Here is a 14,808-nt window from a genome sequence, read left to right on the forward strand (position 1 = left end):
GCTTTCTGGTCTTGATACCCCGCCAATCAATTGTTTCTAATTCTTAATGGCTAAATATTCAAGAACAAAATCCAACAAAATTTTATGTGTCAACATTTCTGAATAACAATACAAGTTCTACTTCTGAAACCTTCAGTGCTGAGATGGGGACGGCCTGTATCTATGTAGTCTACCTACCTTCAGTGCTGAGATGGGGAGGGCCTGTATCTAGGTAGTCTACCTACCTTCAGTGCTGAGATGGGGACGGCCTGTATCTAGGTAGTCTACCTACCTTCAGTGCTGAGATGGGGACGGCCTGTATCTAGGTAGTCTACCTACCTTCAGTGCTGAGATGGGGACAGCCTGTATCTAGGTAGTCTACCTACCTTCAGTGCTGAGATGGGGACGGCCTGTATCTAGGTAGTCTACCTACCTTCAGTGCTGAGATGGGGACGGCCTGCACATCCCCCTGGAAGTCCTCAAGGACTAGCTGTTGCTCCAGCAACATGTTCTTTGTCCTTTCCTGTAACACACAGCAACAGTCATGTCAATATTCAAAGGGTAAAAAATATAAGAAATATATAAATCTTTTCAAGGTTAAAATGTCCCAAGTTTCAAAGATCACTGCTTTTTGAAAAGTATTTGTCCTGGCACAAAATATATAGATAAGAACACTTTAGAATTCAATTTTGTATCCAGTCACAGAAATGACACAAAAATGTAATAACTATCAGTACATGCAACTAGTTTGGGATACGATGACAGGCATCAACCAAGTCAGCGAGCCTGAACAACCGATCCCGTTAGTCGTCTCTTATGACAAGCATAGTCGCCTTCTACGGCAAGCATGGGTTGTATGATAGCGGTCTGTAAATAATCGAGTCTGGAACTAGACACTACAGTAATTGACATCATAAGCATCTATCTACGCAATTGGGATATGATGACATGTATCAACCAAGTCAGAGAGCCTGACCAACCGATCCCGTTAGTTGCATCTTACTACAAGCATGGGTTGCTGACAATCAATTCTAACCCGGATCTTTAAAAGAGACATGCAACTGTCAGGTAGTGGTCCTTCCTGTGATGCTGTCTCTAATTACAAACGAATGTGTCCTTTCCATGAGTTATGACAGCAATATTCAAAATAAATCAAAACTGCCTGCCAACAATCCCACGTCGATGGGGTATGATGACACACTGTCAGCCACATACTGTCACCACCCAATAAAGGGAGAACTGGGTTTCAACAGTTGATCAATGGTAGCATAAACCAAATGAGATAATGCTGCAACCACATCTGCTCTCCCTACACACAAGGTTCTGATACAGGGACTCCTGACTTTACACTTACAATGTCAGCCTCGGGCTTGTCCACCTTGTTTATTGCCACAATGATTGGAACTGAAACACAGTACACACATCAGTGAGGTCACGTGTTTATGCTTCATAAGATCTGACAAAAACAGACTTTCCAAACTTATTCATATGTCTACCAAAGGATAACATCAGGGTGAATACTGACTAGAGTTGACAATCCATTCAAAATTAAGAAAATATAAACAACTTCAACAGTGATGATTGGTACATCATTCACCTAAACATTTTGTATATACTGCAAAAGAACTCACAGTTTGCACTTTGGACTTTACTAGACCTAATAACGTATTCCAAACAATTTTAGTAACTGCTGCATATGTGTTTGATGTTAAAAATTTGTAACATCAATCACATACATGTTTACAGCCACCTCAAAATGTATGAAAAACTATAAATTTACCTTTTAACAAACACATTACGTATTAGGAAGTATATTAATATTTAATAGGCAGAACTATCTTCAGAACCCTTTTTGGCAAAAGTGATAACAATTCTTTCTTTCTAATTCTGCATTTGATTAAAAATATTGGGATATAAGAACATCTTTCTTTGAACCTTTTTAAGCATTTCTCTTAAGAATTGTCTTCAGGAGAACAAAATCAAAATGACCCTAGAAACAACTTTTTCTTTTGAAAAGTAATCACACCCACCACCGGCCTCCTTGGCATGGTGTATGGACTCCTTGGTCTGGTTCATCACGCCATCATCCGCAGCCACCACCAGGATGACAATGTCCGTCACCTGTGCCCCCCTGGCTCGCATCGAGGAGAAGGCAGCATGGCCGGGGGTGTCCAGGAACGTGATGGACTCACCTGTTGAAAGTTTCACTGAAACAAAGAATCAGCATATATGAACTATGTATTCTTTCCTCACGACCTACTAAGTTGTTAGGTAGATAAAACGCTGTGTTTTTGTGGAGTTAAAATAATAATTAATTAATCTAAAAACATTAAGTATGTTCTTTCGGAAGGAGCAGGTCAGCAAAAACACATCACATGGTATCTTTGCTTATACAGTATACTATAAACTTTATAACGAACACACTTATAATGATCTGAAGGATATAACGAACTGTTTTGGGGTGCTGTCCATTTGCTGTATATATGATGTATATATAATTATAACAAACTATGGTTATAACCAACTAAAATGAGTGGTCCCTTTGAGTTCATTATAACTGTAGTTTACTGTATTTATGCTTTTGTGTGTGAGATGTTGACACTGCTTTGAACAGATTTCAGTCACATCATGACATGTTAGCCTAATGAAGTGCAGATCTGAGGCAGTTGCAGCCTGCAGGTGATGCCAAAGGAAAGCTAAGCAGGGCATATCTAGAACTTGAACCTATGATCACAGCGTCATTGCATGACTAAGGGACGAAGTGGCTGGGGCAAGGTGTTGGGAGTCTGGAACAATTAAAGTTGTTATTTATGCAAGGAGTGACGTACTGTTTTCCACAAAACTGGCAAGAAACCGCAAAACAGGTCCTGCTACATACATATTCGCTTTTTAGAGAACAATTTTTGGCAAAGACTATGTAAGATTATATAAACTTTGCTGTTAGACATACATATATCATCTGCTAAAGTGGGTTCTCCTTCAGTGTTTATGAGGCAATTTCTACAATAAGGGAGTTGTCTGTACATTATGCAGTTACAAAGAAATAGAAGATAAGTGTCATTTTCTTTTGGTTTGTCATTATACAAAGATTTGGAAATCAGCATTTACCACTTTACTTACAAATACATCTGTATTTGGGGTTTAAGGCCGACACTTCCTGACAGAAACAATATTGACAAAAGGACACAAATCTGCACAGCCCTATTTATGTTTTAGGCCACACAAAATTAGTTTTCTTGTGACACAGACTTTCATACAGTGATCAGTTGAAATTGAATTTAATAATGTTATCAGACTTGAATGAACACGAATTTTCGAAAATCCTCTTGCACTATAACAGCCTTTTCCATTTGATTTTTTTCACTTTTGCAAAATTTAAATTAGACCCAATCATGAGAAAATTGTACTGCATTGAGACATTAACTAAACATTCTGTTCCATGCTACACTAGTTATTTTAAAACTTGACAGAGAATCCTGCACCAAAGCAAACAACACAGAGCTTTCCAAGACTATGAGACAAGTGCCTTTACCAGACTACTAATTAATACTCTCTATGTAATCTCACCTGTGAAGGCTCCTATATGTTGAGTAATTCCTCCGAACTCCTGCTCAACAATTTTCGAGTTGCGCAGTGAGTCCAACAGAGTTGTCTTCCCATGATCAACATGCCCCATGATGGTCACCACAGGATGTCTGCGGACCAACTGAGCAGGGTCAGGGGGCGGTCTGGAACGAACAGGACAGACATCAGTACACCTTGATCAAATGTAGGAGCAGTGTTTGAAGTAAAGAAAATCGCCAGGCTGTCATCAGGACCAAAAGATTTTTGAAGCTGCAGACCCTGACTAAACTCTTCAGGCCTTCATTAAAAAAAAAACGCAGCTTGCTGTGACAAATAAATTGACACATTTTTTACTGCAGATCCCATTTTGACATAATTAAGTAGTGTACTTTACCGCAGGATAGAGTACTCTCGGCGCCTTTGATCATTTAGCAGACATCTTTGAAAGAGATTAACACGTCTGAGCAAAAAGGTTTTACTCTGCTAGCCCGTTCTACTGTCACTTGACATCAATTCAAGTACCTTTCAGTTCTAATATATTGACTTTTACTGACAACATTTACAAGACCTGGGCTTCAGGACTAGTGGCTGCTGCAGACTGACTCACAACAATAAACACACGTACTGCCTAGGGGACAGGGCCTGGGTGATTTTACTGGGGAGGATAGCACATGACAATAAAAACAGTCTATAGGTTGGGATACAATTCTTTCAATATGAAGCTTAGTATAGATGCTAGTACCTTTTTCAGACAAGTATACCTTTCTTGATAAACTGAAAGGTACTAGCAAATAAAATGTTGCATTCATAGATTAAAAAAGCCGATAAAAATAATTTAGTCCTGTCTCCATGCTGGTCACTGAACCTACTGTCGGATAAGGTCTGTGCTCATGTTTGCCTTCAGCCTCTTCTCCTTGCTGCCGATCTGATACTTCATGCCAGATCTCTTGATAATGTCTTTTATGATGTCAAAATCATCAATAACTGGAACAAGAACATGAACATTGGTAAACCGGAACACACTGGTCCATCATGCATTCACCATCACGCTCTGCATCGTAATGATACAAACACCATTGTCCAGTTCCACAAAGCATTCTTAGCACTACGATGATCATAAGCCTTTGTCTAAGTATGGGAGTTACGATCACCTTTGCGCTAAGATCACTTTGTGGAATGGGACAAAGTTGTTTGCTTCATTAAAGTCACAGACTGCTACAGTCACCAATATAGGTTGTTAACCAAGGTCTTCATAGCAGCAGGCTGGCCTATAGACTTGCCTTAGAGACCTGATAAAGTATGACTGGCCACAGCCTAAAGGCGGACTCACACAGGTCGGCCCGTCGAACCAATATGCCGAATTCTACCGAGTCGTATCATCTGAGTGATTAATCAAATTCGACAAAAGGGACAAATCGGAGGCTCGAACCCGCATTGATTGTGTCACAAGTGCGTAGAGTCTGTTCTAGCTAATCGGAAAGTTGGATGTTGCGTGGCCAATCCAATTGCGTTTTGATGTCATATGATATTTGTTTACACACAAGTGGGAAACATGGCTTTATCTGTTGCGAAGAAACCACACCTCGACTTTTCAAGAAAGGAAGCAGAACATTTTGTGGCTCACGATCTGAGTCACGAAAGCCTGTGAAATGTCTCAAGCAAAGATTATTCCAAAAGAGAAATGAGGAACGCTCCATTGCTGTCTTCTTCACACAATATCGCGCAGCAGATGACTGCTGCCACATCTGCTTCAGACATTTTGATACCATGGAAACAAATTATCATGAGATATCATGAGATCGACACTCAATCGGCAGATCGAATTGTGTGAGTGGTGGTAAATCAATTAGTCGATATTCGTTACAATCACCGAACATGTTGTTACATAGTTGTACAATGTATGGAAATCGGTTTGTCGTTAAAACGTGTCGACCCGTGTGAGTCGCGCTTAACAGGCAGGTAGTTATTTGGAATGCTGGTTACAACATACCTGAAGTCTCACGGTCGTACTGATCACCTCCTTTTGTGTAAAGCAGCACTTCAAACACGTGGTCTGAGGACAGAAAACAGATTATGTTACACACTTTCAGCTTTGGCAATTACTATTGACATAACCAAAATAAAAACAATGTTAACGTGGCCATACATAACATTGTAATAATTATATTATTTAATTAATTAATAACAGTCAGATAAGGCTGTGATTCTGAAGGAACATCTAGGCCAAATTCATATTCAGATGAAGCATTTTCATTGGTTGTTGACTTCAAGGTCATGGAAAATTCTGTGGTAAGTGATGAGACTGAGAGTGATGGAGATAGTGAAACATGACACCATGTAGCAAAATGAGTATTGATCATTACAGAATGGAGAATGAACTAACAAGGATGATCATATTGATATAGCCATCCCAGAGACAAACTAAATTTATGAAACTGAAAATTTAAAAATGGTAATTATTTATGAAAAAAAAGGTAGAATAATTGTTTTGTTTCACGCCGCACACAAGCTATATTACGGCAGACTGTAAATAATCGAGTCGGGACCAAACAATCCAGAGATTGATATCATGAGCATCTATATACGCGATTGGGATATGATGACATTCATCAACCAAGTCAGCAAGTCTGACCACCCAATCCCGTTGGTTGCTCTTACAACAAGCATAGTCGCCTCTTACGGCAAGCATGGGTAACTGAAGACCTATTCTACCAGATCCTCACAGGTGGGCTTCATATTCAACAGTACTCAATAGAAGAAAAATACACTGCTTCCCGAGGGACACACAGTGATATTCACTGTACCTACAGTGCATCAAGAGCCGTTCTGGGCCTCTGTCATTTCATCAATCAATCATGACTACCGTCCGCATGACCACTGATTCATTCCAGGCTCTAAAGTAATTTTCAAAATGTACAGTATTTTACAGGACAATCATATTGCCTTGCAAGAACCCTTAATTATGAAGGGTCCCTGGCCCCCAACTTTTGTAGGTCCAGGTAAAACCCAGTGCTCCTCACCACAATCTCTGTCCATGGCCCGGGCCAGTTCCTCCACAGTCATGCCATCAAAGATGGTGACAACCTTTAACTTGACACCCTTGGTGTTCACTTTAAACCTCTTAACCTGTGAACATAGATGGTGAATTACTTTGTGTTACATGAGTAGTACAAATTATTGAATCATCATGTTATAATAGTTCTGCATAACAGATGAAAATATTTCAAATGATATTTCTGTTAAAACAAACATCTTAATAAACAAAATCTCTTTTACTTGGAATGTGTGACCAAAAACATGTGCCATATGATAAACAAAACCAGGGCCCTTCCACTTGTATGTTTGTTGTTTTCAAAACAACACTCAACAATATTCCAATTAGGCAGACTGTAAACAATCAGACAATAAAGTGACTGACATCAGTAGTTAAAGTTCCCGGTTCGCCCCAGTTATGTTTCTAGGTTTGTCAGCACCATACCCGTGCTCGTTGGTTTCACCGAAGTGGTAAACGTCTGAGACCTGCATCGCTTCGGGCTGTCCTCCCACATTAAGCTGACACGCCGTGATATAACTGGAATACTGTTAAAAGCGGCGTTAAATCCAACTCACTCACTTACTCACTCAAGTTGTGGCTTGGAAATAAACCCTAACCTCGTTTGAGTTCAAACTGTTTCCATGGAAACTAAAACAAATAAAATTTGAGAAAATTTAAAATAGCAAAAGGCTCTGCTGATGAGTAAGGCATATATGCCAAGTTTCGTTGAAAAACATTGAATGGTTTTCAAGTTATGGCTCTGAATAGGATGGGAATGCCAACACTAACGCCAACAGGAATCGAGGCAAAAACAACATGTCTCCCCCCACCTTACAAAGGGATGACATGAACCAAGTCAGTGAGCCAGACCAACTGATCCCATTAGCTGCCACTTATAACAAGCATAGGTAGCTGAAGGCCAATTCCAAATCAGATCTTCACATGGTTTCACTTTTATGACAGAAAGTACACAAAGTAAACAGAATATATACAGCAAGGGATATACTTACCAGTTTTTTCTTAGAGTTATCTTTCCTTGCAGCATGTAGAGCCGGAGAGTTATGAAGGTAAACTGACTGACACCAGAGGCACTGCCTAGTGGTTTGTATCTGTTTCTGTATCAAAATGCTTGCAGTCCTTTGCGAATGCCTATATTGTTTCCATGATGACATGAAGCGCCATTTCTGTATAGGACCAGCAAACAGAAGCCTGCTTGCTTGTGGATATGACATTGTTTCTCTGCTAAGTTACCATACCTGGAAATATAATGTATTCAACCAGTAAATGTATGAAAACATTTTTCCAATTTAAACAAACTTTTGTCAAGAAAATCATTGCTCAACACACTAAATACTGTATTGCAAGCATGCACCTTACACCATTATAGTTAATGAGCATGGTGAGTGAATGTTTTGGGTTTTTTAATCCACAGTCAACAGCATTTCAGCTATGGCTGTAAATAATCGAGTCTCATCAGGCAAACCAGTGCTCCACTCCTTAACAAACATGCACCAGGAACCTATTTTGCCAGACTCTCCACAGGGTCTAACATCACAAGATCTCACTTACATATTGATGTCCATGAGTTCTGAGGTTGTCTTTGAATTCCCTATCACACAAACATTCACTACACTAAACTTATCCACAGAAACATCTCCATGGCTACGCCAGGTAAGAATTAAGGTCCCCAGCACCATATACTTGATTCTGAGTGGGATGGAGACATGCCCATCTTGGAACCTTGGTCTCCTTTCCTTACAACCTCACCCTACTGAAAGAACAGCATGTCACAAAGATGACATGCGATAAGCTGAATGTAGACATGACATTTGCCCAGTAGGAGACATATTTCATCAAAAAGAAGACGATGCACAGAACATTCCATGGAGTCTTACTCACTCCTATACCGTAGCATGTTCTGGCATTGATTACAGAGTTAGGTGGTAAGGTTTACATACATTTTTTTCATTGATACATATTTCCTATAGATTGTAAGTTTCTTCGCTTGGTCACATATGTTAAAAATAAACAATGAGCGCGCCATTTATCCTCTCAAAATCAAATGCATATTCTGTTCTAGTCACCATTCCCATGAGTGTTAATGTCCATGTATTACCACAGGCATAACTTTATGGCCTTGTGTAAGTCTTATGTGTGTGATCATTGGTTAAAACAGGTATTTTATGGCTTTCCTGATCCTGATGGCTGTCCTTTCTAGACTTCATGAGAGGAGATACAGCCCTTCACAGCCTCCATCAAGGTGCAAATTTATAGAACCCTAGATCCAAAACAACTTATACAAGGTGAACAAGATTTTTTTTATGCAACTTTTAGCAATGTTCTAGCAGCTACAACGTCGCAGTATACATGTTGATATTTGAATGTTGTATTTACAATCATAGGTATTTTATGTGATTAGTGTATTTACAGTCTTACAAGACTGCCTCCGTGGTCTAGTGGTAGAGCGTCTGCCCGGAGAGCGGAAGGTCCAGGGTTTTCAATCCCCGGCCGCGTCATACCAAAAGACGTTAAAAGATATGGTACTTATGGTTACCCTGTCTGGCACTCGGCATTAAGGGGCTAAAACAAGGACTGGTCGGCTCGCAGTCAGTATACTAGCTGTGTCTGAGTGGGGTATTCATGTTAAACTGCGGCATGGTATCTCAGTGAGCTAGCACTATAAATCGGCATCAGTCCGGACTAGTACAAGCAGCCACACAAACACACACACACGTACATGCACATCGCTATATAAGTGCAATAATCTTGGGAGCGACGTTAAACCCCATTTCACCTCACCTACAGTCTTACGTTTGTGGTTTATAAAAGCTTTGAACTTTAAGAATAATTTATACTTCCTGTCAATACTCATTCGATACTGCCTAAATCTAACCAGATGACTGCTACATGCCTTCAATGTGTTTATATTTATACCATGAATTTCATGCGCAAGAGGACATGGAGGAGGGCATAATCATCAGCTGATCATCTCTTGCAACGCAGTTCATCACAGTGATCGTTGTGACTCTACGACATGCAGCGGTCTAAATCCCAGAAACTATTACAGGGGATATGGAGAACACCTCTACTTACAGACCGATAATAATAATAATCTGGTAGGTCTTTGATTTATCTATGACTCGGTTCATGCTCATACACAACTCAACATACAAAAAATGATAAGCGTAACTGAGCTTATCGTAAAACATTCCACTCATATATAATGAAATAGTTCAGTTGTAACAGCCAGATTACAACTGACGAACGAAACAGTGTGTGATATGTGGACATTACCGAAAATACCCACTTTCCCAAGTTCATAAAATAGCAGACGGCATCTGCACAAGTTTTTCAAGGGCGCAGACATATTGAGATATTTTCAGTAAAACGTATTAATATTCTTTTTCTTCATGGTGTTTGCTGATTTTCTTTTTTCATATTCTTTATCAATATAATATAGAAAAATATTTTATATATATAATATATATCATCTGATCAACACATTTGAACTATAGTATATTAATATGTATATTGGTTTTTATTTGTAAGTATTTATCTTATGTGTCGTTAAGAATTTACTATCTTGCTTTATTATCTCCCTTTGACCATACATTCGCAAGCTCCTTCTCAGTGCGTGACACCTTCGTTACATTCTGAACGGGATATTGCTGTGAGGAGCTTGATACATTCGGGAATTATATTCTAAGCACGCTTCGATCATTACACAACAAATGTCAACGGTTTGTTATGACATTGCAGTGTGTGAGAAATTCGTCATCACACATCGGAAAATCCATTCCAAGATGGCATCACTACCTCATTCGATTGTTAACTGCATGTTTTTGGATATGTATGTCTATTGGTGATATCATATATTTTACAATAATTTCGTACTCTTGCTATAGATATGTTTTTACAGGATTGGCATTCTATAACTATATAAAGTTCAAGATATGACACATACGGTAATATGATACTAATATCAAGTCATTCCTTGAACCAGAGTCGTATCTTTCTTAAAATTTCAAAGATTCAAACACCTCCGCAATACGTTCTATACTTGCTCTGATCTGAAAGTTAAGACATTTACTATTGAAAAAAAACAGTGTTAAAGGGACAGTACGTCGGCTGTGTATGTTTTTAAATCACGCATGCAGTAATTCCCGAGTGTGACGGAATGTTTAACTTTCAATAATAAAAAAATCCTAAAACGTGAAAAACTATTTCCATTTGCGAATATATACCCCAGATCCTGTCATCGAAGCCCTGCGGTCATTTTGGCATATGCGAAGGAACCCGGGTGTATGGGTGTGGTTCGGGTGTGTTCGATTTGACTGTGTGTTTGTATATGGATACTGTAATAAACAAAATTAATAACAATAATGTTCATCAATGTATACGCTCATGTAGTTCATGTAATGAAACATCAAAATTTGTGAACCCTTTGAGACGCCCCTCTTAATCCGGACAAGACACCTACACGACAGATTTCGAGAAAAAAACGACGTCCAAGTAAGGTGTTTAATGAAAAATAAGTTGGTCTCCGCACTGCGATTTAACCATTTCCCCTGCCTACTGATTATAAATAAACAAGACGATTAACCCGAAGTTGTTACACTCATTGGTTGCCTGGATTCTTTCCATGAAATATTTCCTATTTGCTTCCAGGTCTTTGAAAGGCATTTAGAAGTGATACACACAAGGAAGAAAATATATGGATGTCAACTTCTTTATTATGAGGAACACAACGTTTTATGCCTACTCCTTCTTCAGGTGAATGAATGCCACGAGGCAGAGAGCATATAGTACTGGCTTCCATACATTCAGCGATAATTACTGTAAAGTTTTGGTTTCTATTGTCTATTGCTAATCTCCTATCAGCGCCAATCATCTGTTGGCTTCTCTTGATAGTTTCTACCCTTTGTTATTTTCCACCTTTTATTATCTTATTATTTTGTTGTCCTTACCTGTACATACATATGCTCTCTGCCTCATGGCATTCATTCACCTGACGAAGGAGTAAGCATATACTCCGAAACGTTGTGTTCCTCATAATAAAGAAGTTGACATCCATATATTCTCTTCCTTATTTGCTTCCGTCATTGAGGCTGACAGACATCCTGAATACGTAGCTAGGCATTTTACTGAATCACTTTTGATATTATTTTGATATATATAGCAAAACAATAAAACAAGCTTAACAAACAAATGAGAGGCTAACTGGTTTATTGGCAACAGCTGTTTCTGGTCGGCTTGGCTACTGTCTAGTAAACCGGCACTCGGCTTAAGGATTTTCAAATTGAGGGGTGGGCTTTACACAGATTATTACGTAGCTTTCAGTCCGGCCAGGTGACAGAAATTGTTTGTTTGTCTGTTTAACGCCGCACTCAGCAATATTCCAGCCATTTTACGGCGGTCTGTAAATAATCGAGTCTGAACAAGACAATCCACTGATTGATACCATGAACATCGATCTTCGCAGTTGGGATACGAGGACATGCATCAACCAAGTCAGCGAGCCTGACCACTCGATCTCGTTAGTCACTTCTCACGACAAACATAATCGCCTGTTACAGCAAAAATGGGTTGCTGAAGATCTATTCTACCCCGGATCTTCACGGGTCGACATACAAATGAAACCATGATATAATAAAACCTATCCATGAACCGTCTTTAGACCCTTTCAGCTAGCGACCTATAACTATGCTATCAATACCATCGAAATATTTGCTAATATTATTAACCAGCGGCTTTGTAAATAACTAGAATTGAATAACTTCCTTGTCGATTAGGAAAAACGACTTTCGAAAGGGTAGATCCTGTCTTGATCGTGTCTATAGTATGTCAAAAAGGCGTTCGACTCTGTGAACAGAGATCTATTATGGTGTAAACTTGCTGGGTGTGGTCTCACTGGTAATATACTACAAGCAATTGGATTTTTATATGGTATAATATGTGTTGTGTTCCGGGCAGGTCAATCAATATCAGACCAATGTTTTCCCTGTTGACTCAGGTGTCAAACAAGGTTGTGTATTATCGCCTACCCTTTTTGCCATTCACATAAATGATCTGGCGGTGGAACTAAAGAACACTAACTATTGTAACCAGATTGTTGATATTAATGTCGCGGTGCCCATGTATGCCGATGATATTGTTTCATTGTCTCCTGGCACAGCAAGCCGTCAGCACCTGTTAAATATCCTACACCATTGGATCTGTAAATGGAGGTTGTGTATATATGGTGAAAAGACTTATGTAATCCATTTCCGACAGAGAAGTGTATCTCAGTGTGAAACTCTATCCAGGTGTGGTGACTTGTCCATAGATTATACTTATTGCTACAGGTACGTAGGTCAGTGAGTGAATGCATTTTGTGATATGCGTATGGTGAGTGTGTATGGTTTTACGCCGCTTTTAGCAATATTCCAGCAATATCACGGCGGGGGACACCAGAAATGGGCTTCACACATTGTACCCATGTCGGGAATCGAACCCGGGTCTTCGGCGTGACGAGCGAACGCTTTAACCACTAGGCTACCCGACCGCCCCGTATGGTTGTAAAGGAGCTATTCAAATCTTCATCCCGAGCTCTGGGCTTTTTTTACATGAGTATTATTCACGTGGAGATATGCATCAACATGTTTTTACTTGTTTGTACGAAGGCTTGTACGACAACCTGTACCTACTTATTATTCAAGTATTTGGGCTGTTAACAAATAGCCCGAAATATATACAATACAACACAGAACATGTGGAGCTTGCCTTGGCGTTTGTAAAATTACGCCTAGCCTGGCTGTCCGAGGTGATATGGGTTGGTTAGGCCCCCAGTACAAAGTTTATGTTGAGGCTGTAATACTTTGGTTGGTTGGTTGGTTTGTTGTTTAACGCCGCACTCAGCAATATTCCAGCTGTATGACGGCGGTCTGTAAATAATCGAGTCTGGACCAGACAATACAGTGATTAATATCATGAGCATCGATCCACGCACTTGGGATCGATGACATGCATCAACCAAATCAGCGAGCCTGACCACCCGATCCCGTTAGTCGTCTTTTAGGACAAGCATAGTCGCCTTTTACGGCAAGCATGGGTTGCTGAAGAACAATTCTACCCCGCATCTTTACGGGTGTGCAAGACTTTGGTGTAGACTTGATAGTACATGTGATTCCAGAAAAATTCCACTTCTGGTCCGAAACTAAAGGTACATCTTGGGAAAGCAAAGTTTTAATAGTTTTTAACTGTTTTTGGACTGAACCCTATTCTTGACTCCCTTGATAAGCCCCCTGGGTGGATTTTAAGTGAAATAACCATGCCCCTGAAAGGGGCGGATTATAACAACTGATTTCAGCGCGTTCGGTCTTAGCCAAAGTTCAGGATATATAAACTTTTTAAATTAGTTTTATCAACATTATTTTATGTACAACTCCCACGTTACCAGCGTAGTATACTTTAGCTTCTCCTCGTTGTGGTTCTCTTAAACTAGAAATAGAAACGGGCATATACTGTAATCCCCCTACTCCTCCAACAGAAAGATTTTGCAAATTCTGTACTAATTGTGTCGAAGACGAAACGCATTTTCAACTACAATGTCTATTTTATTTATGATTTTCGCCTCAATTAATTACCCAGTATATTTAATAATCCTGCTTTTGTTAATAATACACACGAACTGCAAACGTTACAATATTAATGCAAAATGCCTTATCTTATGTGTTTTAAAATCTATGCCCGACGAAAACGGTTTTTATATGTTGTTTAACTAAGTAATTTTTACATAAGTTCTATTTTTTATACTACCTGTATATTTTATAATTATGTGAAAACAAAGAAAATACGTGATACATGTCTTCGTGTAAAGTGTCTCCTCAGCCTATATTGTGGCTTTGCATAAAATTATTAACATGTTTTTATGATGTATATTACTCATGTATTTTTATGTGCGACACTTAAATAAATAACTTATTCATACTTTCATTTGAACCGTGACACGGACAACTTATTTAACCAGTCAAAATTGAGAGCGGGCGTTAAAGCGCTCGCAGATGGACCCATTGCCGTGATGACACAGCGGCATTACAAGTCTACATTCAAGGACGTCGATCATCAGAGAGCTAAAGCTCCCATTCTACCATGACAATGATGAATGCTTGATTCTGATTGGTTAAAAAGAGGTTTCCTTTTTGCTACGGAAACCCCTTTCAAATATATTAAGCCTTTTCACAAAAAAAACG

The 14,808-nt window shown here is 39.3% G+C and overlaps 1 protein-coding gene across 2 annotated transcripts in view; it reads right to left on the reverse strand.

Moving 5' to 3' along the window:
• Positions 1–9,951, reverse strand: part of LOC124118340 (translation initiation factor IF-2, mitochondrial-like) — an 81,027-nt gene extending 71,076 nt beyond the window's left edge. The window contains exons 1-9 of one of the 2 annotated variants that reach the window (XM_046480437.2): positions 9,885–9,951; positions 7,588–7,833; positions 6,564–6,669; positions 5,534–5,596; positions 4,413–4,527; positions 3,547–3,707; positions 2,010–2,186; positions 1,334–1,383; positions 413–502 (exon numbers count right to left, since the gene is read on the reverse strand). In XM_046480437.2, the coding sequence (XP_046336393.2) occupies positions 413–502; positions 1,334–1,383; positions 2,010–2,186; positions 3,547–3,707; positions 4,413–4,527; positions 5,534–5,596; positions 6,564–6,669; positions 7,588–7,809 (984 nt within the window). In that variant the 5' untranslated portion in view covers positions 7,810–7,833; positions 9,885–9,951. Of the gene's footprint in view, positions 1–412; positions 503–1,333; positions 1,384–2,009; positions 2,187–3,546; positions 3,708–4,412; positions 4,528–5,533; positions 5,597–6,563; positions 6,670–7,587; positions 7,834–9,871 lie in introns of both variants that reach the window. The other variant, XM_046480435.2, reaches the window with a different exon arrangement.
• Between the last annotated feature and the right edge of the window lie 4,857 nt (positions 9,952–14,808).

Source organism: Haliotis rufescens, unplaced genomic scaffold, assembly GCF_023055435.1.
Source record: "Haliotis rufescens isolate VD_foot unplaced genomic scaffold, xgHalRufe1.0.p SCAF_3, whole genome shotgun sequence".
NCBI lineage: Eukaryota > Metazoa > Mollusca > Gastropoda > Lepetellida > Haliotidae > Haliotis > Haliotis rufescens.